Source organism: Schistosoma mansoni, chromosome 1, assembly GCF_000237925.1.
Source record: "Schistosoma mansoni strain Puerto Rico chromosome 1, complete genome".
Taxonomy (NCBI): domain Eukaryota; kingdom Metazoa; phylum Platyhelminthes; class Trematoda; order Strigeidida; family Schistosomatidae; genus Schistosoma; species Schistosoma mansoni.
In genome coordinates this window covers 30,673,391-30,700,966 of record NC_031495.1, presented here as the reverse complement: position 1 = coordinate 30,700,966, position 27,576 = coordinate 30,673,391, and the positions used below count along the sequence as shown (strand labels likewise).

General features: G+C 30.5%; 1 protein-coding gene across 1 annotated transcript in view; it reads left to right on the top strand.

Annotated features, from left to right (window-relative positions):
* Positions 1 to 313: 313 nt before the first annotated feature.
* Smp_125990 (hypothetical protein) overlaps positions 314 to 27,576 on the top strand; it is a gene marked incomplete at both ends in the record, with an annotated part of 98,659 nt that continues 71,396 nt past the window's right edge. Inside the window, 18 exons of the mRNA XM_018794015.1 lie at positions 314 to 316; positions 1,907 to 2,020; positions 3,777 to 3,878; positions 5,542 to 5,752; positions 8,371 to 8,738; positions 10,418 to 10,651; positions 11,965 to 12,037; positions 12,086 to 12,159; positions 12,192 to 12,332; positions 12,960 to 13,203; positions 15,875 to 16,053; positions 16,768 to 16,995; positions 18,668 to 18,865; positions 21,561 to 21,716; positions 22,399 to 22,606; positions 24,098 to 24,271; positions 24,979 to 25,071; positions 27,198 to 27,428. Coding sequence (XP_018648470.1) covers positions 314 to 316; positions 1,907 to 2,020; positions 3,777 to 3,878; positions 5,542 to 5,752; positions 8,371 to 8,738; positions 10,418 to 10,651; positions 11,965 to 12,037; positions 12,086 to 12,159; positions 12,192 to 12,332; positions 12,960 to 13,203; positions 15,875 to 16,053; positions 16,768 to 16,995; positions 18,668 to 18,865; positions 21,561 to 21,716; positions 22,399 to 22,606; positions 24,098 to 24,271; positions 24,979 to 25,071; positions 27,198 to 27,428 — 3,031 coding nt within the window. The remainder of the gene's footprint in view (positions 317 to 1,906; positions 2,021 to 3,776; positions 3,879 to 5,541; positions 5,753 to 8,370; positions 8,739 to 10,417; positions 10,652 to 11,964; positions 12,038 to 12,085; positions 12,160 to 12,191; positions 12,333 to 12,959; positions 13,204 to 15,874; positions 16,054 to 16,767; positions 16,996 to 18,667; positions 18,866 to 21,560; positions 21,717 to 22,398; positions 22,607 to 24,097; positions 24,272 to 24,978; positions 25,072 to 27,197; positions 27,429 to 27,576) is intronic.

Below are 27,576 nucleotides of genomic sequence, written 5' to 3'. Positions count from 1 at the left end.
CACAAATATTTTATTCAAGGTTCCAGTGGTTTAGAGAATAACCGGTTCCACAGCAAATATAAAGTTAAATTCTTATCTGCTGCTTCCTCTGAGGGCTTTAGAAAAACTACTTTATTACTATTCCCAGTCATTCTTTTAATTCAATAATCATAGATATTAGATAATTCTTTTATTCTCGACTCGTGATTTTTCTTGCGGATTTGCTTGTTATCATTTGTTATTCTACGGTTGTCTGTGATACTTTGAACTACGCAATTTTTATTGATAAAATAGAACAAATTTCAGTAATACTTGAAATAAGAACAATCTAGTGATGGTAAGTTACATATGAATAGCACCTCAGTAGCCAAGCGTGGGAAGACTGCCAGCAGTTGTGAACTCATGAATTAATCGCATTATCTGCAGGTTGCCTGGAAACTAGTCAAAGGCTTTTGTCATTACAATAATATGAACAATACTTCCATCAACAAATAAAAATTTGTCTTTAAAAGTTAGGAGACAGCTGTTCTGAATTGAGTTGGTTTGCATAGTATGGTTTAAATGATAAACCTTTTGATTTGCAATATATGAAAAAACTTGATTACACCACTTTATATTTTGGGCTGAGAGTTCTCCGTTGAAAAAGTCCTGAAGGTAAATCAACTGATACTAGTAAAGTTAATTTTTATAAAATATAATACTGGAGTTTGAATTCATAAATAAATTGGAATTTTTATTTGAAATACTATGTATGACTTGTTTTACTGAGTGGTTTGGTTTTGTGTGCAACCGTAATGGCAACTTAAATATGGGTAGGAAATTATTATTAATGCTACTGAAATGATTAACCAAATATATCTGTCGTTTATGTCCTGCGAATGGTTGACGTGATATGTTTGTCCATTCCTTCAGCACTTGTTAGAGGGCCATTCAGTGATCATATATTCTAAGTGACCTGATAAAACTTGTAACTTGGCTGAAAAATGCATCATTAATTTCTATTTCAATAAAATATACGATAAATGAGATAAGAGTTAACTATGACTTCGTGGTACTTTGATTTAAGAATCCTAAGATGTTTGATGGAACAAAGTGTCTATCCTAAATCGCCACAGATATTTTCAAACTGCTTAGGATGTTAAGCGTTTCCAGTGCAGGCAAACATTTGAGATGATATACTGAACTAGAACCTGAACATGATAAGGTTTTAGGCTTACTCTTATATAATTTTTATGTGTCAGTTAAATCAAACTATTGTACTCGATGTGATTATTAGAAGAACCAGTTTAATGACTTGTGTAGGAAGGATAATTAGTTTCCACTCAGACACTCACAGTTATTTACTGTGCTATGCCCATTATTTATCCATATACTGTTGTGCCACAGAGTTGAATTCTGCACCGGACATCATTATTAAAAATAATTGGCAAAAAATCAAGATGATTGCACATATAAGTTATTTTGAATTAGGTCGGCAACATGCACCGAATTTGCAAGATCAATGAAAATGAAGTGGGCATTTGTACAGTTTTAACAAAAAGAAAGATCAAGTTTTCGACTTATTTAATATACAATCAGATTCAACTTTAAGTCGTTTGCAAGTAATTACTAAGCGTTCAGCAAGATTTAAAACATGAAAAGTGCTAAGCAGTTCCTAAAAACTCTACAGATTTAATTGACGTTTTAAATATGTGGTTTTATCATTAGATGGTCAAAGATTTGGAGCATGCACAGATACTTTTTCAGAAAATTAAAAGAGAAATAAAATAAGTGAGTGAGCGAACCATACAAATATTTGCATCTCACTTCTCGAAAGTAGCATGTTTACTGAAGTTATTTTCTATTCTCTCTAAATACGTACTTCACAATATGTAGATGGTTTTAAGTAAATGATGATCACATTTATCTTTGTTTTTTGACCAAATAGGCCCTGGCAAGAAAGTCTTTGGTTGATTTCGCTGAGGTGCACCAACTATGGAACCGGGAGAAAAGTGTGATATCGAGTGCTTCTAATAGTATATTTCATGTGGTTGCTATTGAAGTACGTAAAAACATAAAATGTCGCAAACGTTTTTGCATCCTTATTACTGTCACCGAATATATTAAGAGGTTTCTGTAAACAGGAAGGGTATCAGACGTTCCACACCTTGTACAATTTTTTGTCATTCGGTCGGTAACATTGAATGGGTTGTATTCACTCTGTGAACTTTTTCATCAAAGTTGTTTTCAAAAATAAATCACAATCTACAAACTATGGATTTTTAGGTATCATAAAAAGCACTTTGTTTGATTAGACAGTTTGAAAAATTTGAAAAGACGGCTCGTTTATTTTCAGTTTACTACTCTGTCAGAAAAATGAAGTAGTTCAATATCCACACAGAACTAATCACACACACTCCTACTCATAAACCAACTAGTAGTTTGTATATGAACAATAAAATTCTATCAAAATACTACATTTACACAGTCACGATTTTTACTTAGATGAAATGTGTATTTTTTGAATTCTCCAAATATTAGTTGCCTTTTCTGACCTCAAGTAAAGAGCCCCTTGGTTACATTCAGTTCGTCCTATAAAAGTGATATTGATCAAACAACCTATTAGCCAACAATTCGATGATTAATGCTACCAAATGAAACCATAAACAACCTGGAAGGATGTTCTACCTTTGAGGTAAAATCTCTAGACATATTAGTTTTGGCAGGAGTTATGTTTCAAAGTAGCCACTGCATTATGAACCATTGAAAACATCCTGAAAACGTACCTGGAATATATTCTGGATAATTTACAAACATAACAGAATATAATTTCTTCCAATGCTATGTTTAATTTACTACACTTTGTAACTTCGAAAGCCAAACTTATTGTAAAGATAAAATTATGTAGAAATAACAAATTTTTTTCTAGGCTCTGGTATTCAATACAGCTTTCTAGTTTTACTAGAACTTCAAGATAAAAAAATATTAGTGTGGTAGAATTTATTTATTCGACTGTTTATGTTTGTGAAATATGAACGGTCAGTTTGGTTGAATGCTGATAGTGAAAACAGCTTTTTTTAAAAAGAAGGGCGATCGGGCACATTAATTTAGGTAGAATGTAAATGTGATTGAAATACTAATACAGATAGGCAAGTTTATCAGGTTATCTAAGAAAAAGGAGTCAACTATAAATTAGTTAGTGAAATTTTATTCGGATCAGTAAATTTAGTGACAGCTGAACTTGAATTCATAGTTATGACTGAACGAATTCAACATAGCTAAAACATTATTTCATGAGCGTAAATCGTGATTAGCCATCATGAAGATAGAATGAACGTGAACGTGAGAAAGCGTTTATCATGATTTTGATGGAGTAATTTAGAAGAGTTAATAGTAAGTCATGAATCTTTAGATGCTGGATAATTAAATATTAAAAAAGATGAATAGAGAATAAAGTAACTAAAGGTGTTATGTGTATGAAGCGCCACTTTTTTTGACACGCCAAGTATTTGTAAACGCCATATTATTCTACTGGAATGAAATGAAGCACTTGAAACTGACAGTATCCATTTACTTTAAACCGACTGATTTATTCGATTGTATAATAACCCAGCTTACAGTATGAATTGTATTGAATAATTAACTAATAAATAAACTACAATACTACTAATAATAATAAACCATTTTATGTTAAATTTTACAATTTAGCGAATGCTTTGTATAACACTATGCTTTATAATATTTGTTTGTTTATAATCTTTATCTTATATAAATCACATTTAAAAAAGAGTAAACATTTTATGAATTTATAAATACAGCTTTCTTCTATGGTGTTTAAAAGATCTGTCTTTGAATCACGTAAACGTCCTCAAGGTTATCTCCGACCAAAAGTAAGAGTTGAATTTGCTACACTATTACAGGTAGGTGAATTTCAAAGTAATTATTTAAGTACAGGAACTATTTGTAGCTTTTTTGTAAGCCATATAAGATGAGCTTTCCGTATAATTCAGTCTTTGATTCTTTCTTAGTTTTCTGAAGCACCTTGTGAATAAGTAAAATGTTAAGTGGTTGGAGTGATAAACTGATTGTAGGAAAAAAATACTTATGTCAATACACTGAAAATAATAGTGATTGTGTTCCTGTTTCAATTATAACAGTGTAAAACAACTTAAACATGTTAAAAGAAATTTTTGGTGAAGGATTTTTTCAAAACTGTGACTGTTATGTTAAGAAGGCAGGTTTGCTTTTAGTAAAAGTGATATTCCACTATCTCTCTACAAAAATATTATTGCAAAAACAGTTTTTTCTAATGAACCAAGGTTAGACAGATGGATATTAACAGTTCAGGATAAAGCACAATTGGTCCTTGCTATGCATATTTATGGGAACTCATCTATGTTGTTAACCGATAAAAATGAAACGTTAAAGATGTTTTGTTTATCACGATAAAGAGTAATTCTCAAACATTCTTCTTGCATATGTTTGTGTATTTCAGAATCATCTTATGAATAAACAGTATATGTACATGTCATTTTTTTAATTCAATAACAGTGACTTGTAAAAACCAAGGTTGTCAGGAATAAGATGCGTATCTGTAAAATTGTAGCAGGTCTGCTTTTTAGTTTTGTATATTTATGAAGCATCTAGCGTTTTCGAACACTTTTTTGTTCATTTAGTGGATGAGTGTTGTATATAAGCGCACAATTTTCACCAGAAATTCCAGTTCAAGCTCTCACTTCTATTTTATCTGCTTTTTTCGTTCGTTAAGTTGGGATGTGCTGTAGTGTCATGTTCATAGAAGACATATGTAGATAGCTTTGTAGGATTAAAGTAAAAATCACAACTTAAATTACATTTATATGTACGATGGAACCACTAAATGAGCGGAAAACTGATCGCGCGTGCTGAATGTTTCACTTTTATTATACACTAAAACAAGGGTAGTTATTCTCACATAGTTGTCACTATGAATGTGAATTTACAACAACTTTATTTATTTTTTTAAATATATATTGATTAACAATGTTTTGGGTGATGCGACTCACTGATCGAAATTGAACAATCTGCTTTGACTGACATTAGTTTATTTTTAAAGGGTTGTGCTACTAACTAGCAGCATAGATCAAAGAGAATAGAAAGCAGTTTGAAGCCTCAATACAATACTTAAAGTCCGAGTTAATTAACCATTATCTTGCAGCTCTTTAATAGTTAGTGAATTATATATAATTTAAATTTTTAACGAATAAGTGCCTAATATCTTTATTGTATTTCAATTTTTTACCTAACTTATTTGGTTCGTAACTTTTAACTACAACTATCTTTCTTATTGCATCAGCAATAAGAAATATTCCTAACTTTAGTGAATTATCTAGAACATTTAAAGTCAATTCTCCGGTAAAGCAGTTCATGGATTACAATTCCTATATACTGTAACCGTGGCCTGATTTCTTAATAGCTCGAATTTATTTATAACTGTCAAAATGTCCTAATTTTTTAAAGTGTTCAACAATAATATATCTACAAATCACTTTGTTTGACCGTTATTCATCTAATGTATTTAAAATATTTTCACATTATGCTCAGCATTCATGGCCTCGAACAATTACTGAACGTTATCTGAATCAATTAAATCCAAATCCTTCTGCTCAAATATTAGCTATTTTAGAAGCATTAAGCTTAAAGCCTGGAGAAAGAAGAAGTTTGATCTCACCAAAACCACCAGTAGATTCATCTGACTGGGAAATGTCTGACGTTTATACTGAACTTTTTATTGCATCAATGGAGTTAATTTATCGTAAGTAAGACTTTAACTGTGTAATTCACTCCACAAAAGGTTATGAATTTTAAATAATAATAATCATTAAGATCTGGTTTCTTTAAGTAACTTGAAAGATAGAAAATGTACACAAAAAAACAACATATATATATATGACATTTCTAGGCGATATAAAGTTAGTTTTTCCCATGTTTTCATGTAAATAATAGTACACATACTCTTTAAATACTTATTTACACTTTACTTTCCCCTCATATCTCGGGTTATTATTTGTTATATATAGATTGTAAACAAGGTGATTTTCTTGTTCTTAACTCTTAGACAAAATATTGATGTTTTGCTGTCATCATTTTATTATGCTTTTATCAAAATAATTTAATGCTTGTCATATAAAAATATCCAAGAATCATCTGGAAACAGTGATTTAAAAGTTAAACTTTATACTCAACCAGACAATGAGATTTGGCATATGATCTGGTAAAAATGTTAATTGAGTAAAGTTATGACACCGTATCAGTGTAGTAAGTTGAGATTAGTTAGATGAATATCTGAGAAGTCGGGAGAAATGATAAATTTTGAAAAGGCAAATAAAATAAAGTGATGCATAGTGTAAGAGTAAGTCGGAACTGAGAATCCAGGGCAAGATAAAGACTAAATATATCTGTGCAAGTTTGGTGGATTATGACCTTCGTTACCTCAGGTCTCCAAATGAACTAGGACATTATTTTAAATTTCCTAAAAAATCCGAGCTTACTCAGTGAGAAAAATTGGCTTCGAAAATTTGTAACTAAGTTCAAAGAGATTCCGGTTTTCCAACCATGATAAAAGTTATTGACCAACCGAAAATATTGGCTTTTAGAGTAGTGGACTACATTTTCTGAAAATGTCTCTATGACTTTATCCAGGACAGAATGAATGTATAATACTGAGTATTCCATATGAAATACTGAACTATTTTTTTCAGATATACTTTTGATAAACTACAAATGTTTTTCGATTTTTAGTCTTCATTTATAACTTATTGCAAAGTAGTTTTGTAAAATAAACAAAATCTTTATATTATAAATAAAATTCGAAACGAATGTTTATTCCAATTTCAATGGTTACATTTGTAGTAGGAATTCAACTTTTTTTCATTATATAATGCCTATCTAATCTTTAAAGCTGTTAGTAACAATGATAAGGTCTTTGGTGTCAGTTCTAATACTGATATAGCAAGTAAGCTAACATATTAAGAAGATTTCCATTTCCAACAATTTGAAAAGTTGATATGAAAGTGTGCTACAATAGATAATACCATTTTATACTCATGATTGCATCAGTTGTGGTTTTTCATAATCTAGTTCTAAAGAGTAAGGACCGAGTAAGATAAATACAACAAGTAAAATTCATATAAGTGATAATAGTCACGAAACTCAATACTCTACTTTGTTCAGTAACAACTGGTTGAGTTAAAAATTAAACTAAACGTAAAATCTAAGCAGATGAGGTAAAAAACGGTATAGAAGAACATTTTAGACACTGGTATTATTCAGATAGTTGTAATTAATTAGTTATTTTGAAAATTTAAATATCCGATTAACGGTTCAAATATATTTGGTCAACTCATATAGTTTTTTGAAAGGTTCATATGACAGTTGTCATAAAATCTCAAATATTTATGAACGTAATTATTTCAGTATTTTCGTCTTGTGTTATTTATAATAGATCTACAACTACGTTGTATAATCTTAATTAAAAAGGGTAAAGATAAGTGGGATTTGATAATCAAAGCATATATCAAAACCTAACAGTATTTACAGTTTTATCGTAAAAAGTTACTTCAGAGTGTAAATCGAAACTATGAGCTTAAACTGAAATTTTTATTTGACATATAATGAGATTAATATTCATTCGGGGTTTTGAACTTGACAGAATCACAAAGGAAGTCTAACAAGAGTTGTTGTTGATACCAGTAAAATAAAAAAAAGAACAGTTGTAGTTTGATTTATTGAGTAAGTGCTTGAAAAGAAACATGTGAAGGAAACCAAAGCTTGTTGGCTAAACAATAAAATCAAGAGGTACCCTGTAGCAATACTGAAACTGCCCTACACTGCACTGTTAATTTCAGAACGCAATGTCCCTATCCTTTCCTCTAAGGAAATGCTGTTTACTAAATGATGCATCTTTTGTGACACCCATTATTTCAAAGGCTTGTAACGTTGTGACTATGTCAGTTTATCAATGTACATGTGTTATTCTTGCAGTTATATTCTTCTTACTAAAGACATCGCTATCCTTACAAGAATGATACAATGAGTATACATCGATAATAAAACTATATTACAAAATGCTGTCAGTTGTAACTTCATTTCACTGGCATCATATCCTCTGCACCACTAAACTTTTGTAACAAATGTTCAGTGGAAACAACTTTTGAACGTCTTTTAAAACAAAGAACCCTTCGTGATACATAGCATTCCTTTAAGTATTGACCTGATCATTACTGTAAATTGTTGCATTATGTAATTAATTCTCCTTCAGTGAGACAGTAAATTACTTTCGTTATTTAAATTAATTTACTTTTAAACAATAATTGGTCCAGACAGGAAGAAAGTGTCAAACCATTTTCATTTATTTAATTTTTCTTGACTCAGCGAATTCCTCTAAAAAATTGATTCCTAATTTTCTATCTGGAGCACACGTCATTCGTAAAATACCAGTAGATAGAGAAAAAACTGCCACAGGTTTAATAAATCATACAATAGCATTGAATGAAACAAAGTTTTTGAGATGGACTCAGTTAGATTTAATTCATTATCAGTACAATTACCGTGATTTTGCCGAAGAACTCGATGAAAACGGAGAATTGTCATCAGAATCAAAAGCAATATCTTCACCAACTACAAACGCAAACATTAGTTGTACAATAGATAGTTTGATGAAATTAATACAAATCTATTTTGCATGTGCCCAGTACGATATTTTTGATTTGATATCACGAGATACTTTGAATGTTTTCGAAGTAAGTAAAATATTTTATTTACCTTCACTTAAAGTATAAAAAGACAATATTTTTATTCTGTTGAACTGCAAAAATATTGTTCATTCAGATACTGATTCGTGTGGTAGCATTGAGATGTAAGCGTCCACAAAATTAAAGTCAGATTTTATTAGTAAAAGGCAGTCATTAAAAATGTAAAACTTCTGATTACAACACTGAGTGATGTACGTTAGAATCCTATACGAAGCATCAATATGTTATAGATTACGAATGAGTCAAGCTTCCGCGAATCAGTGAGAATGAAGCATAGATCCTCTTGATTGCTTAAAGTACAGTAAAAATATTTTCTAAATACCATATTAATTTTCTATACATAGGAATTATGTTACTCTGTCAAAATTTTCGAATATAGAATTTCATAGCAATAATCACTAAATAGAAGTGAAACCAAACCTAAAGTACTCATCATATTTAAAGCTTGTTTCATGAAAAGAAGATGGATAGAATCCCGTTTGTTTCTGTTTCATAACTCAATTTAATTGTCATCCATATGATGCACAGTTATGTGACAAAAAACATACTGAAACTTGTTTTCTTTTCATTATAGGGAATATAGTAGGAAGGTCAAAATATTATGTCCTTTAGAATATAACTCTAACAAATTATCCATAGCTTCTTAGTTAGGAATATTAGACCTAGTTTTCGTACAAGGCAATTGTAAGAACAATGGAAAAATGGAATTAATAGTATCAATCTATTCAACAAACAGTTGCTTTCAGTAATGAATAGGGAAATTGTGATCATGCAACTAAAATAGGTTGATGATATAAATCATTATCTTACCTTTCAGATTTTCTGAAAGATTTACCAAATGCTTTTTATTCTGTTCATATTTGATGAAGGATGTTAAATTGATGCCATTTTAACCTACTTTTCGTTGTCTACCTAAAAAGCGATGTCTATAATCTATAAGACATCATTTTTATTTGGTGTTTGCCCATATTTTTAGACAAACGTAGTAAGAAATATAATTTAAACTGCTGTGATGACTTTCATCATGACTTATTTATCTAACTGTTTAAGTTAAACGCCTTTGAAACAAGAACTGATAAGACAATGGAAAAGTCATCACATAAACAATTAACCTGTGTGACACAATTCACTAGTTTTTAGACATTTGTCATGCATTAGCAGATGTAACTAAATGAATCATTAACAATCAAAGCATAAAGTTCTCCAACTGTACTCTCGAGATATATTATTTAAAAATATCCATTACGAAGATTGATGTTGATTTCTCTGTCACCTTTTTATTGAGATAGTTCACGTAGATCTTTTAACTCTAAAATAATTCATATAGGTCATAACAGTAATTAGTTGTTTATCTTTTTGTAATTCTGTTCTTAAATAAATCTTTCTGATCTATTATATATGTAATTGCTTTCTTCCATAATTCTCATTGATATTCTAAATAAGATTTGTCTCGCGAAGGCGGGATGGTGGATGCGCACTGCTGAGGAGTTCCACAATAGGACGAAACGGCCGTTCAGTGCTTCCAGGTTTTCCATGGTGGTCTAGCTCCAATTGACTCATGATCTCAACCTTATAAGATTTGTGTTATTGATTGACAGTAATAAAGCAACAATATTAATCCAATGATTTAATCGATTTAAATAGCTAATATTATTTTTTGCCAAAAGGTAAAACTATCAGATCTAATTCAAGAACAAGCACCTAAAGAATGTACACAATATGTACAAGCACAAATTGATACATTAGAATTACTTCGTGCATTACACTCTGCACAATTGTCAAGAAAAGTATTGAATAAAAACGAGATAATAGAGGATGTACTACAACAACCGAATGTACAAGAATCTCAGGCAGTTAATTTAAGTAAAAGTTCTATGAAACAACAGGATACATCAAATTTAGTAAGTTAAAGAAAGTGGTATCTTGTTGAAACTTAAGTAACATATGTAATATAAATAAATAGATTTTAAGAATATCACAGTCGAAATGTGGTCAATTGAATTTATCAAAGTAAGAAATTTAAAAGAATGTACTGAACATATGGTGTTGTGGTAAAATCTTATCATCAGAACTCGGCTATCAAAAATGAGTGAATAGTTTAGCAATATTTACTGGGCAATAGAAAGGTGATGTACATATGTAGGTTTTGTAAATAGCGGATGTTTATTAGCAACGGTTAACTGTAGCATTTTCAACTAAGAATATAGGAAATTGAGAATTTAAATCGTCTAGTAAGATTGAGTTCTATGAAAGGTATTCATAAAAGTGAACCAAAGTTAAAACTAAATTTACAATTTCACGCTCACTAATACAGCAATCTTGGACTTAGTGTAACCTTGTAAACAGATACATATATAATGGTTCATGTGTAAATAGTCAAATGAAGTAGATGTATGTTATGCAGTTGAGCTTCATGGATTTTAATATAATAAGTCCCATGGCGAAATGAACCAAGTCAGATTAATAATCTATTATCTTATTTTCCCTAGATGTTCAAAAAGTGAAGCTATTTCGTGTTGTGTGGTTATTCATAAATGTTAGTAGTCACAATTAACTCAGTGAATTCCCCTATTTGTCTCTTCACTAAAACCAAATACAAATTATCTATCAGACTGATAACTATTTAAATTTCATAAATCTAGTACTAGTCAAATAAAATAGAGTGAACAAAGTTATATGGAACTTTGAATATATTACGATCCAATTCACATCTAAATGCTGATTGAATAACACTCATTAAGTAATGTGGCATGTCGGAGACTAGAATTGACAAAGTCTTACAGACTATCTGTATTAGAACGTCAAGATTATGTCGGCAAAAAAGGATTCAATCAGGATTTTGATCGTTTTATAAGTTTTCTTCTCATTAATTACGTTGTTGGGAAAAGATCCATTATTTCAGGTATATATTTTGTAACTTATCTTTATACCTTTTAAAGTATGTCTAGTAGAAATTAGGGAAGACAAAGCCGAATTTACATCAGTCATCAGCTGTCAAACTGAGCAGTGTAGGTAGGTGTAGACTGCTTAGTTTGGATGCTTGTGGTTATCATAACCAATAGTTAAATACTTTGGATGATATGGCTGAGAGTCGTCCCCAATGCAGGTGTATCCAGCTGACTAGTATCAACTGTAAGGAAACGCTCCTATTAGTCATTATCAAACTTTGCTTAAAATGTTTACCATCATTTTATTGTTTATTTAATTGGTATAGGCAACCGATTTCTTGGACAGTGATAAAGAAGCAAATCCAACTAGATTATTACAAAATCAAACATTAATTTTAAGTAAGTTAAATAAAAAATATAGTATCATACATATGTTTTAATTATCAGGCTTTTTACCAAAAGGTGTAATAAAATTAGTACAAAAATTGGATAATTTTGTTCGGAAAAAAGATGAACTTCAGGTAAATGTAAATGTTGTTAAACGTTACAATAGATCTCTATGTATGATAATGCAATTTTTGTAGATATAATTGTAGTATTATGGGATTATTGTTATACATTATGTCAAAAATGGTTCAATCAGAGTAAACTGAAAGTGGGATATTTCAACACAATCAAAGTGAAACTTATTGGAGTAAGTAGACATTAAAGTTATTTTTTTAAATATTAATCAACATTAGAAAAAAAGTTGATTATTTTTGTAATCTTTTTCTTGAAATTTATAAATGATTAAGGGTTTGAATCTTGAAGCTGAACCACTATGGAAAACCTGGAAGCACTGGACGACCGTTTCGTCCTGTTGTGGGACCCATCAGCAGTGCGCATCCACGATCCCACCTCGCGAGATTCGAACCCACGACCTATCAGTTTCTCGCGCGAGCGCTCAACCTCTAGACCACTGAGCCAGCATCCAACGGTTTTAATGTCTAACTTCAACCGATCCATGAAATTGAGCGACACATCCACCATTGTCTTCAGCGAGTTATTATCTCACAACAGACCTGGGTAAAATTACTTGTTTATGAGTTAGATATAACCGATCCGAATATTCAATTGACTGCTTATTATAAATTAACTAACAATTACTTCAACTCTTTAATTTACGGTCTTCAATTGGCCAGGTTTTTAATAATTATCCAAAATATACATGAAAAATGGAATTAGTTTTTATATGCATAAATGTGTACATTTCACGTTGAATATTTGTAATGTTAACATATAAAAACACATCTCTTATCATTTCAATTTTCATTTTATTTAGATTCTTTACTTATTTAGTCTTATGAAGACCTTATTTGAATTGTTGAACATTGACGTCGCAGATGGTTTGATGTCATGTAATCTCATATTTTATGTTATGTGGATTATGGAAATGTTCGAGCAGAAATTGTTTGTTCATCATAATTCAAGGAAAGAATCAAGTCAAAATTCACTGTTAGATTCAATGGATATTAAATTAATATTAAAAGCATTAACGTTACAAATGAAACCAGATGATGTTTGTGGTAGGTTCAGAGTCCAATATGTTTCATTCACTTTCTATTAATTTTGATCTCAAATTCATTTTGTATTGTTTTTTGTATCTTCTCATTGATGTATAGGACTGCAACTGATCAGTCTCTTATTGGTAATGTGCATCCTGTGAGGATTGCCTGGATACTACCTTTAGTCACAGACAGTATAAGCAAAGATGGATGATGTCTATCAGTGGAATCCAGAACGCGCGTTTCGTTTTAGTTAGAACTCGTCAGTTGGATGTAACTGCATCCCAGAGTTGATATTCACTCCGGAAATCGAACCTAGTACCTTTCAGGTACATCCAGCTGATGGGTTCCAAATAGGACAAAACGCGCGTTTTTGGATTCCACTGCTAACCATCATCCATCTTTGCTTACAGTTTTGATATTAGCTTAAATGTTCATTTTCAAACGAAAAAAAATGTTATGCACGATATCTGATTGAATTGTGTGTAAATCACAAACATTTCAAGTAAATTTACATTGGAAAGTAATAGTCTCAAATGATAAATTATAAGACACTTAATAGAATGGAAGCTAGTTTTTCGTAGAGAAAAAAGTGGTAAATAATTATAACTCCAAGTTACAAATCAATTTATCAATAACGGTTCTTCTCTTTCGCTTACTTAATGCACTGAATACTCAATTAATCAAACACAAATTTGTGATAACTTGAGACAGTATGTATGCTCATTATTAGAGAAGTATAGTACTATGATTCTGTGTCATATGCTTAGGCATAATAAAGTTCATAAAATACAAAATTTGTGGATATGACTATTACTTTGTACTAACTAGCGACTTAAAAAAGGCTAATTTTCAGTAATTTTTCTATCTAGAAAATTCAAGTATTTGATCTTTTTATTCTTGATAACTGATGAATAAATTGTCTTATAGATATTAAAAGCCATCAGAATATCCTTTCAGTTCATTAATTGTCAGTTTCCGATTTATTAAAAAATAATACATATTACAGAGAAAATCTGTCATTTGTCTTGTTATTGAATAACCTTTATTGTTTATACATTTGTTGAAGAATAATATGAATGAACCGTTTCACTAATTAGTCATTGGATAATTATTAATCTGTCAACTGGTTTTTCAAATTATAAAGTATACGTTTGTGTTTTATAAAAAAGTAACCTTTTTGTAAAAATCTCTTTTTTATCATATATTTTTCTAATTGCTACAGAATCCAATGAAAATAAGTTGGCCATATGTTTGATTGAACTTTGGACTGGGATATGGAGTAAAGTAATGGATATAATTTACTGGTCACGTAATATGATTAGTAAAAGAATGGTATTCCTTCAGATAAATCATGTAAGTATCAAGTGTAATGTGATTTTTAACGACATGAATTTGAATAAGTTGTTATTAGAGATGCATTTACGAATATATAAATGTTGTTGTATAAGTTTGAATAATTCATATATTCTAAATTGATGGGTATACCAGTAGATTATCAAGTTGTACTCCCTTGAAAAAGAATCGCATCGCCACAGAAAAACCTAATAGACGCATAATTTTCATATTCAGCATATTCAAACTAAGAATTTCAGTTATACGTCCAATCAGGAATAGAACAGTTGGTTTTGATGAATAACATAGAGTTATAAACAATCACAAATTAAAGTAATTTTTCAATAATTCGAAACGGCCGTCCAGTGCTTCCAGGTTTTCTATTGTAGTCTAGCTTCAATTGACTCATGATTTCAACTATATATAAAAAAATTTAAAATATATGTCAGCTAGTAGATTGTAAGTTTAACACTACTAACTGTGTTTTTTTATTATATATAAAAATCAAGCCGAAGAATTTGGAAATTAATAGTCTTTCAGAGCTACAAGTAGAACTGTTATGGTTTGAGCACACAATCAGATGGAAACTCCGAAATTTAGGTAAGTCTGTATAAATTATTCATATGCAATAATATTCATGACGAAAAAATGTTATAGCAACACTTTAAATGGTTTATTATTTCTTATTTTGCATGCTGATTAACCATGGAGTCCAACATAATTCTTTCTCTTAACTTAATATCTTGGTGATGAAATTCATTTACATTTCAGCATAGGTATCTCCCTCAAAATCTGAACCCAACGTTCACTTGAAACACGTTTTTTGAACAGTTTGGTGTTTTGAGTACAGAGATGAAATTGAATATATATGAATCTTAAATTTTTTACTTAAATAAGAAACATTTGTCCAGTTTTACACATTCATGTATTTGGAGTTCTCTTTAAATATTTAATGAAAGATGAAACTTCAACAGGCCTTCAAAATTATTCAGAATAAAAGTTAATACATGATGGACCTAACGCAAAACCTATCCACATGTGTGACGTAGAGATCTTTTGTATCGATTTGTTTCTTTTTAAAATGATATATGCCCAAGTGTCTAGTGGCAAAAAGGTAATCAAATGTGTAAAGTTCTATCCTCAAAGATAAGGCGCTTTTGTTTAAATTACTGACAATAAGAATGTTTTTATAGCCTAAGAGCTAAAGTTAACTTCTGCTGAACTTCATATCACTGTTATCTTGGTTCACAGAGAAGGACCACAACTTATATCCACTTGAAGTGTAACTTGACAACGAAACAAAAATTGAGTCCCAATTAAATATGAAATTCACTTTCGTTTTTCTAAAATATTTCAGAATGGTTAACGTGGTGTGATTTGAATGAAATGTCCAAAGAAAACGTTGATAAGAAAATTAAACAAATGGATGAAAGTTCACTTAAACAATGTGGTCGAAATAAAATGTCTAAAGTTTTTTACTATTGTCTAAAAGCAGAAACTGAAGTGAACAATGAAACAGCTAAAAAATATTACCAGGTGAAGATTATTATTAGTAAACAGAAATGTTTATAACAGTGTATAGTTTAATTTCATGAGTTGAATAGTTTTCTTTACAAACAATAGACTCAGTGAGTCGACAGTTATTTTAGTATCGGTCACTACTTAACGTAAATCCATGAACATAAATTATAGAGGCAGTAATCATGTCCTTATTGAGTTAATAACAAAACTTTAGTCTGTTGGATAAGTTAGTGATTACGAGTAGGCAAAAGGAAGAGGAAAAGGTGTAACGATTGCATAAAGCACTGGAGTTTGATAATATGGGGACTCAGTATAATGTGAATCAGTTTTTATGTCACTTAAAAAATGCGGGAATTGGATGGATATAAACGTACTATTATACACAAGTACAAAACATGCTCAGGGTTATGTGTGAGTAATTGATAAGGACAAACAGTCTTGGTTACAAAATAAATAGAAAGCTTAGAAAAACTCATCTGTCAAAGGTTATGATAAATCACAGAGACGTGTAATGATAATAAATGTTGCACAAGGGTACGAAGTTATGTAATAGAGATGAAAATGCATCCAATCTCTCTCCGCTTATATTCCACATGAAAAATAAAGGCCAATAAAAATATCTATTTAATCATCAACCACATGTATAAATACATTCATTGTGTAATTAAACCTGTACATTATGTTAATTGTCAGTTTGTGATTTCATTATTATTCCTTATTATTTAACAGATTGCTGAAAAATTACTATTTAATAAATGGTCAAATGAATCCCATTCTATTGCTAGTGATAAACTTATCAATTGTCAACGATCAACTGGTTTGAATAAGCCAGATGAAAATATAGTGGATACTGAAAAGTTTAGGTCTGATCGACCGCCACCACCTATATTAGTTGCTAAATGTGAAAATTCAATGGTATTTCAAACACAGAAATGGAATCTATTATCAGGAGAACAGGTAATCTGAAGATGTGTGTGTAAAAAAATCGAGTACTTTTACTGGTTCTTCTTGGCGAGTATATATTATTGGTATGATAAGGTTTGTTTGGAATTCATAGACGAAAGTCTCTTTTTCCCTTAAATAATTAAGTCTTTATGCGCAATTAGATCATATCAAATTAGCTTTTAGTTATGATCACTTATTATACCTTATCTATGAAAAAATAACAACAACTAAAGGCTAAGTACTTTTATACTCAGTTTAACAATATCTTACTAACACAATGTTTTCTTCATTTCATTAAGTATTAAAACACGGAGTTATTTCGAAAGCTTGGAAATGTTAATAAATCACCTCATGTGGGTTTATGGCTGTTTATTGCTGTGGGATCTTAAACTAGGACGAAACAACCATTCAATCTCTCTCCCCAGTATTTTAGCTAAAGTTAAACAGTGATCTAAACCATCTTCATTGTCTAAAAACCAAATAATTGGCAATTAAAGTACTAAATAATCATGTTAACTAATAAAGCAAATAGGTAACAACGAAATAAAGTTTCTTACTAATAACGCTTACAAACTATATAACATAGACTTTACTTCAAACTTTTACACTCAATAACGCTGAACGTTTATGGTCATTTTGTATTTTTAGGTTCATTTTTATGCACTATACGGAAAACGAACATTTGTATCCAATCAGAAAGTCCATATCACTGATAATAAGTTAACCAGTACCGGAATTTTGGTGAGAAAAAAAAACTATCTATTTATTGCTATCAACTTATTACATTTTGTTATAGTATTTCTGGAATTCATGCTTTCTTTAAAAAATATTTTTGGGTCTAGTGCACAAAATTAAGTCAAACCTTCATATATTTGGCTTTATTTCATCTTTCTAAACCTGGAAAAACATTTACTGACGCACCTATGTTCATATACTAGTGAATATTCAAAGTCTTCAACAAATACGCAGAACTGTTGATCTAATATGTTGCTTTATATGACTTGGAAGGTCTTTCTTATGAATGTAAAACGTTTTATGAGATACAGGTTCATGTACTTGAGTAAGTTACCAACTTCCCGAACTGAAGTAAGTGGTGGAAAGTGCAAACCTATGACTTCTTAGTTGTAAAGTTTCTATGTTCTAATCTTGTTACATTTTATTCAGTTATGGACACTAAGTTTTATATCAATAATCTGGATATTTCCAAACATCATTGAACGCATACTTCCAACTGAATATATGGTTTGTTTTCAACAACAGCTGACTTAATAGTGTGGTTGTTATCTTTCATTTATAAATTTTTTCACGAGTCAATTGTATTTTTTCTATACTAAATGAGCTGCGAACAACTTTAGAATATAAGTTTTATGCCGAATTTGTTATTAAAACTCAAATTTCACTTCCCATTCATGACATGAAACCTACGTTTTGTAAGGCAAAAATATCTAATCGGTTCAAACTGATCAATGTAAGATAATTTGTAGATGTTATCACAACTCCGAATGGTTTATGAAGCTACTTATATGAATATGCACGTGAACAAGTTCAGATAAATACGATTTTTAATAGACTTTTGCAGTATTGTCTAAACTTTCACAATCTGGGGTAATTAATATTATTCGTAACGCTGTTTAGCAAATATACATCTAATCACTGATAAGCATATTTTTTTATTCTTTTTTAGGTCATCTGTAATAATGGTTCCAGTGTTTTAAAAGTGACCAATCTAACACCAAATGAAGAATATGCCTTTGCTGTAGCGGCTTACAATGAAGAAGGTCACCCGGTAGGACAACATAAACATGGTTTAGGTCACAGTACAAAACCGATTTTAGCTTATTCTTCACTATGCATTTATACGGGATTATGTCATCTCCTACAGGTGATTTATTTTTTTAAAGAAAGGAAAATTAAATACAAGCAGTTTTCGACTGATTATAACAAACATCAGAAAGTTTATAATTTAGTTTTAAGGGTTTGAGTTCACAGGTCACTGTCTATTTGAACCCAGTCACTCGGTAAATAACGTATAGACGTTCAAAGCGAAAGGCACCAGGTTCGAGTTTCGAAAGAACATTAACACTGAGATGTAAGTACAGTCAATTGAAGAGTGACGAATAGGAAGAAACGTGAGTCATTTACTCCACTATTAGCCACTATCTAAAACTGCTTAGCCAGCATCTCAGAAAATTTTACACGTCACCAGCAGTCACTTGTGAGCTAATTAAGATTTGTATATTTTGTTTATGATTAACCATCATGACAATTAGATCTGGTCATAATAACTTGAATGATTATTTTTTTAGGTCTTACTATGGTGTATCGAGAGTTGCAAAGTTGGACACATGTTTTATTGTGATAAAAATAACATGAAACCAGATGTATTTCATAAGATACAATTGAACTCATATTTTATAGAGATATAAGAGCGACAAATTCTTCTACTTGACAGTTTTGATCTAATAGTAAAGTGTATAAAAACAGCTATATCTATACATAATTTTTTGTTTCCAGGTGCGGACACTCAGTTTAGGAAACTGTCATAAAACAACTTGTCGACAGATTTCTGTATTTCTAATGAAAAAGTAACAATGTTCATTACTGTCTATTTTATTCGGAAAAAGTTATTAACCTACTATGTAGTTTGAAGCGATAAAGATGACCATCACTTGTTTATAAACATGAACATAATAATTCAACCACAAACCTGTTCAAAGTCAAATGAGCACGACAAACTTTCGGTAATAGTATCTTTGAATGATATATATCAGGAGGGAAAAGAGTACTAATTCAGGTAAATATTAGAATAGATTACAGAGTGACATAGTGGTGAACTTAAAATCTCAAAGGAGCTGATGCTATCTGAGGATTTAAAACTTGTGTTAACTCGCTTCATAAACTAACATACTAGCACTAAGCTATTCGAATCGCGACTGACGTTTTGATTACAAATGATTGGTCACTGAGTAGTAACCAACCAATAATATATATATATATATAATTTTACAGTTAAAATTATTTTACTGCAATAATTCATTTTATATTGAATCATCAAAGTTAGTTGGTCATTCCTTTTCTTTTATATAGTCGGCGTTTCGACGTAATCTATTCCAATGTCTGATGGTTCAATCAGTTAACATAATCTGGGAATATTTAACGGAGAAATACGATACGGTAGATGATGATAATTCAACTCATTTAACTGGTTTAAAGTATGTTGAAAATTGCTATTTAATTTATATGATACCTTTTACTAATATAGGTTGAAAGAACTAAATAATTTTCAATGTTCAAGCATATTATTGAAACACCTAACGACATGCATTTTATGGCACTGCTCATTTATTCAGAAGTCTGAGGATCTACATTCGCATAAATTTGATAATTCCACTTATTTGTTGGACAAGCAAGTAAGGAGATTATTGTTAACGATTTTATACCATGGGAGAAATGTTAAGTATCCACGTTTAATTAGGTTATTCGACATGCAAATAGGTTGATTATTTTATTTTATTAGGATGATTTAGTAACCTGATGAACTTGATGGACAATTTACGAACATTGTATCAGTGATTTAATATCTATTTCCAACAGATAAAAGGACGTTGACGGTGAATATATCCCTGATCATTTTGCACGATGATGCTTTTAACATAGGCTACAGAAAATTCAATCAACATTACTATAATATTTTCATTAGAGAAAAATGTTAGGTGTGATTGCCTTTTTTACATGATAGTGTGAAATAGAGACTTTATGACAAACAATTTTCATAGAGAAACAGATGGTGGTATGAAAGTATTAACTTTAATTTCAAGAATGTTATATATATATATATATATATATATATATATATATATATATATATATATATATATATATATATAATCCTAATTCCCTAGTTAGAATCCAGAACTCTGAACTAAAACTCTACATTTTGATTATAAACTTTACCTTGAATTGCACATTACAAGCTTGAATTCTATTCCTACACTGTAATGCGAAACTCTAATTCTATTGCTTGAATCATAGTCCTAGCACGATAAATCACTCATTCATGGATGCTTAGATCAAGAATTTGTCAATGTTATGTAAAACGTTGTGAAGCTCCCATTTATAGTTGAGGTCAGTTAAAAAATTTTAGTTTTATTTAGGTGAGAATGCTGAATCTAGATTGAATATATACTGGAGTAAAAAGAGGTTATACATACATGTAATCTGAAATGAGGTAGTGTGTTTCACAGTCTAAAAATTTTCGACTACAGTCGTTTAACATTGTTATTTGAATGATTATAGTTGCAAATTGTTCCTTAAACTCATTTGGTGATAGGAGGTTGATAAACGTAAAAACAGGGTAGATCATGATTTAGTGAGTAAATTTATAAGTGAAATAAATAGAAAGAAACTATTATTTACCACAGGTTTGAAGTAATCTATGCTTTAAAGTCAGATAATTTCAGCGGAATGAATGTAATTGATCGGATCAAATTTGTTCTTTTACTTCTATTAAACTGATACTATTTAAAAATTTATTTATTGTATACCATAAAGTTGATTTTTATTCTACTTTCTAATAGATTCAGAAAATCCATTTGTCTGAAAAGTTGTTAATCGGTTTGGAGTTAAGCGCTAAGCTGAATGATGTGCAACTATTGCTAGATTTTGCTGATCTGATTTATGAAACATTGACTTTTAATATAGAAATGAGTTCTGTAACGTATGACTATGCTAAGGTTAGTAAATAATAATGTAAAATATATGATAGAAAAGTTGGTTTCTACTAATGAATGTTCTTTCAACAGTTTCCGTTATTATAGTTAGCCTATATCGGTATTGGGTTAGCAGTTCAACCACTTCAAAAGTAACCCAGTTACCTACTAATGGCACTAGATAACTGTTACATAAAAGAGGGATGTGACTGAAGTTAGATATGCAAACCATTGGATCCATACTTAGTGATCCTAAAGGTTAAGCGATCATCACGAGGCCTGAAGGTTCCAGGTCCGAGCATAGATGAAGCTGTGGGCGAACAATGATAAGAAGTCCTATGTCAAAATAAAACAGCTATCCAGTGTTCCCTAGTTTTCAATGGTAGTATAGCTTCAGCCAGTTCGAGATGAAAACTACAAAATATTGAAGCTGTTGCTGATTAAACCATGTGATATGCTACGATCGTGTTCGTACAGATGGTATTTTGTGAGATATTATAGACTAGTTAACTTGTCTCATATATACATCAGCATAATATGTCTGGACACATTACTGGGGATAAATATAACGAAAAAAACAGCTTCCATATCACTTAATGGTTTTCATCAAGTAAACTTGAAACATGGGGGAGGGTATATTATATATATATATATATATATATATATAATTTACCGTAACAATAAAAAATGATTTTTATAATTTTAGATTCTACTTAAATCATTGACAATAATTCTTGGAGTTAGAAAATGTATTATGAAATTATTATTAGATGAAATATTGAATAGAAAACTTACTCAAATAATAATTAAATTTACATTTGGATTAATTAAAGTTTTCGAAGTACTGAATGAACTTAAAGGTGTTGTTGCAATATTGAAAATTGTAAAAGTCACATTCAATCAATTAATGAAAGGTAATTATATGAAAAAAAATTAAAATAGAATTGTTAACTTTTAATTATTGAAATGAATATTCGGTAATAAATTCAAATAATATTTAATGCAAAGTCTTAAGTTAATATCTTCTTTAATTGATGAACAATAACTTAATTTAACTCATTAATTGATAGTAAACATTTATTATCAGAATGGGGTTGTTATAATTTGTTATGCTAATAAACGACCCAGCTACTCCTTATACAATGCCACTCGACAAGACCCCAAAAATCAAAACACGTTGAACAGGAACGAAATTGTATTCAAATAACAAGGGTAGGTGAACAGCAATCAATCGTTAGAAAAAACGTTCATATATTTATAGTATATGCATAAGAAGGTTCTAGATGCTTCTCCAATAATCTGCCAGAGCTGATTAGTTTAGAATTAGCCAATCACCGTGCGCCGTCACGATCATGCACATAACGTGCCTTAATCCGGTTTATTTCCCGCTAACAGAGGTTTTGTGGAGATTTTAGTAATTTTATCGTTGAAATCATGAATCAATTGAAGCTGGACCACCATGGAAAACCTGGAAACACTGGACATTAACACCGTTGGATGCCGGTTCAGTGGTTCTAGAGGTTAGGCGATCGCGCGCGAGACTGTTAGGTCCTAGGTTCGGATCTCACGAGGCTGGATCGCGGACGCGCACTGCTGAGGAGTCCCACAATATGCTTCCAGGTTTTTCATGGTGATCTAGCTTCAACTGACTCATGATTTCAACTATAAAAGTAAACATTTATCGTTGTAAAAATATTTTATAATGTTTGGTACAGTTGTTTAAATCGATAATTATATTGTTTTTCAGAGAAACTGAAGATACCTCAGTTTTGTTTGTGAACTTGAAGTAATTCTTATTTAGGTAAACAATTTAACAAAATGGAAATTACAGGATATTTGTAATTTATTATCAGAATGACGAAGTTGTGCATTATGAAGGATAATTGTTCATCGAACATCACGGGTGTTTGTTGAATGTGTAGAATAAAGTTAATTAGCCCTTACTATAAACCGATATTTTCGTGTAATACTGAAAGAAATTGCAATCACAAATGTGTTGCATCGGAAGAGTAACTAGATCAATGGATAGTCACTTATTTCTGAAATAGAAATACATGCAGTTGGCATCAGTTGCTTGTAGCAGTACACTCAACACAGTCTTATTTAGGGATCCATATACATCTTGAGAGTTAATAGCGTTTAGCGGATCATTCATGTATGAATCTTCTCGGTTTCTTTAAATTACTTAAGGATTTATATAGTAACATAACAGAAAAAAAATTGAACGCTCAGAAACAAATAGTAATCAAAGTAACTTTGTACTTGAAATATGAAAATAAATGCAAAAGGTTACAGTCCGACCTGGCTCGCCAACAATAACCATATATCTAAAATTTGTAATTTTTCCTGGGATTTTGTTGACCTAGTTTACATACCGACCTACCTTTATTTTTTCATTCATACAGATATAAAACCAAGTCTTAACCTGTCAACAAAAAAACGAATTTCTCAAGGTAAACTAAGTTCGAGTTATTTAACAGGACGAAGAAAATCAAGGCAGAATATCGATCAAATGGATGAATTAAATTCAGCCATTAAAACAATAGATGCTTACAGCTATCTGGTTACAGCTAAATTAAGTGAGTGCAACCTTAGTTTTTAGTTTTCTTGAAAAATAACAAATACAACAACTTTAGCAGGATATATCTCTACACATGTTGCTTTTTTTCCATAAAATTACGTCATCTTTGCCAGTCAAAACACTAGAAATCAAGCGGTCTATCAAAAAGACTAAATTTGTTCAAGAGATCCATAAATAAGTTGTTAGACGTCAGCAATTACTCCCTCAATTTAACCTATCCTGGACAATTCCTGTTGAATACATTAATTAGAAAGACAAAAGTAATTATACCTCTCTGACAATAACCTAAGAACTTAAAAATCGTTTGTCTTCAGCTATTCTTTAATTGGATATTAAATTTTATAGTTTGCTTCAAGGAATGATTGTAGTTGAACAACCGGTGGAAATTAGGAAGAGCTGGACAGCTAATTCTTTCTACCTTGAGACTCCTCATAAGTGTACATTCACGACCCCAGAGGAGATTCACTCTTTTAACACTTGCCTAAGGTCAGAGATATAAACTGTACAATCCTATAATCTCTACGGATCTTCTATAATGAGAGTAGTGAACAATTCACTTTGCAGCTTAACACTTTAAATTTGTAATTTCAGATAATTATAATATTACCCTACACAATTCATTTAAATGGCTACCGAAATTATGAGTTGTTTATTAAATGTATGTTTCTTTACAAAGTAAAAGCTTTATCTCTTTCGGTTACTTAGATCCTCCAAGAGGAGAATTATTTGGTTACGAAGATGAGTACCAAGCGATTGCATGTATGGCAACCAAACCAATAAAAGCTGCAATAAAAGATGGTGAGTTCAAGGAATCTGTTGATCATATTAAAGAAACCATGAGCTAACAAAATCACTTTAACAGATTAAAACAAAATAAGCATTTATGTGTTATATATACCTCACCAGATTCTTAATATAACAAAATGACTACATGTTTGGTTTTGATATCAAATAAACATAAAAATTCGGTCCAATTTGTTGTTAATTATATCACAAATTATTCTCATCAGTCAAAGATTCCTATCTATGCGTACAATAGTGTAAAACAAATAACAGAGTCTCATGTAGTCAAGGGGTATAACCGAAAAGTAACAGTAATAAAAATAATAATACTAAAGACATGCCTGTAATGTATTAGACACAGGAAATCCGCAGCGTATAAGTAAATAAAGTGTGATTACTTGAAAGTTTTTAGCTGAAATGGTTAAGGGGAAAAAATTACAACTAAGATGCTTTAGGATCTATATTCAATGAAGCCTTAGGCTAAGTTACTTTAAACAGATGTGACATTCGGTCGCCACTTTTGATGTATTTTCATCATAATTTTGTTGCTACATTCATCAAATGTACAAGTTTATAAACTAATGTGTCATGTACTGAAAAAATGGAGCCTTACTAATTTTAAGGAACAGAACATACTGAATAGAACGTTTATTTTTTGGGGGAACTGTCATGTTACGAACATCAACCAAATAGTTGACATGCATAAATCTAGCATCACCGGTGGATTTGAGTTACAAACAGGTTTTAGAAACAAATCAATAGTTTTTTCCAAACAAATATAATGTTCCTTGCCAAGTTACCAGTATAAGTATCATAATGTATTTATTTGTGTTATATATTATCTTTTATAAGGATAGATTAACGATAAATTAAGAATAAAAATCCTGCGCTACAGGGTGCGAAGATTCTACAAAACTTGAAATTCCACTAGTGTCTTTTCAGATAAATGTTAAGCAGACGTGTTAAAGTTCAACCCATACGTACAGAAGACTGTTAATATTTTTGTAAAACATTATTAGTCATCTATTAAAACAGGTTCTGTAAACATGTTTTGATGTTAGTTCTAGAGTGTTCTATGACAGCTACAAACTTATGGCTTCTTCAGTCGAACATAGAAACAATTCGATTTTCGATCTATCGTCAGCAAATAAATAGCTATGGGTATACAATATAAAGTGACGAGAAATTCTTACAACCACTTACCACCTTTGCACGCTTTCCTATTTCTTATTTGTTTAGCACAGTCAGTCACCTATATTAATTGTTGGCATGGGATACATCGAAGAGGAAATGTAGATGTAATCACATCGATTGTGAGCTCAGTGATTATAACGTAATACGATAATAGTCTATTTAAATTTCTTTAGTGATCTCTAGATGCCGTTTGGAACCAGTGCAACATTAAGGAATAGTGTTAACTGTTTGGCATTCAGTGTCCAAGAAACAATGGGTTAGTAGTTAATCCACTTGACTATCAAAAAGCCTACTACAACACTTATTCACAGATAAATTTTAGGCAAAGATTTCCGTTGATTTAGTATCATTAAATATGAAACGTTAAGGAAATCTATTACAGCCATAAAATTATTCAAATCACAAATGGCATAATATAAACGACCACTTTATAGTATATAGTAGATAGTGAATAGCTGTTTTATTCTAGTTTAAATCTTCATATAAGTCATAACTCATGACTATTTTTTATGAAAAAGCTTGAGAATTCCAATTATCGTAGGAATCACGTAGTTATTTACCTGATATTAAATGAATATTACGTTGCAGTTACAATGAAATTTTAAGTTAATCATACTAAATTGATGGGCTGATGAGTGAAATACCTGAGAAAGTTAACTTTTACCAACTTAATCACTAATATGAATTGATCTACATTATGTTAGGAGTTTCATAAACGGGAATAACCGAAATATATAATAAGAATTTAAAAATAACTAAACATTGATAGCAACGGTTTCGCTTGAATTCATGATTCTCCAAAATAAAATGAAATTCATATCCTCTAAGTTTCTAAACAGACTTCACAGAACATCACTCGAACTGATAAATATCAATAGTTCTCATAAATGACGACTGTATTTTTCCGAAGATAATCAAAATGAATATTTTCTTATTAACTTTCATAGTGATAAAATTCAATCGGCGAACAATATTTTTACAATTGGTCAATGTAATTTTAGAACGAGTTCATGTTAGTCAAATTAATTTAATTCAACCGTGTTTAAATGAAATACGTACATGGTTGAATCATCGTGATCAATTACTTATTAAATCATGTCATTCCTATGAAACAACAGATATAATAAAATTAAATGATAACATGAATGCAACCAGTCTAGATAAGACAAAATCCGCGGGTTATTCACAAGTAAGTTGTGTTGTTATTTACATAATATACTAATATATATATATATGCTTCTGAGACCCAGTATTTCTCCCTGACCTTATGGTTTCCCTTACTAGCAGATATCACTGCTATTTCCAAAGCTTTTGGGATATCGTTCC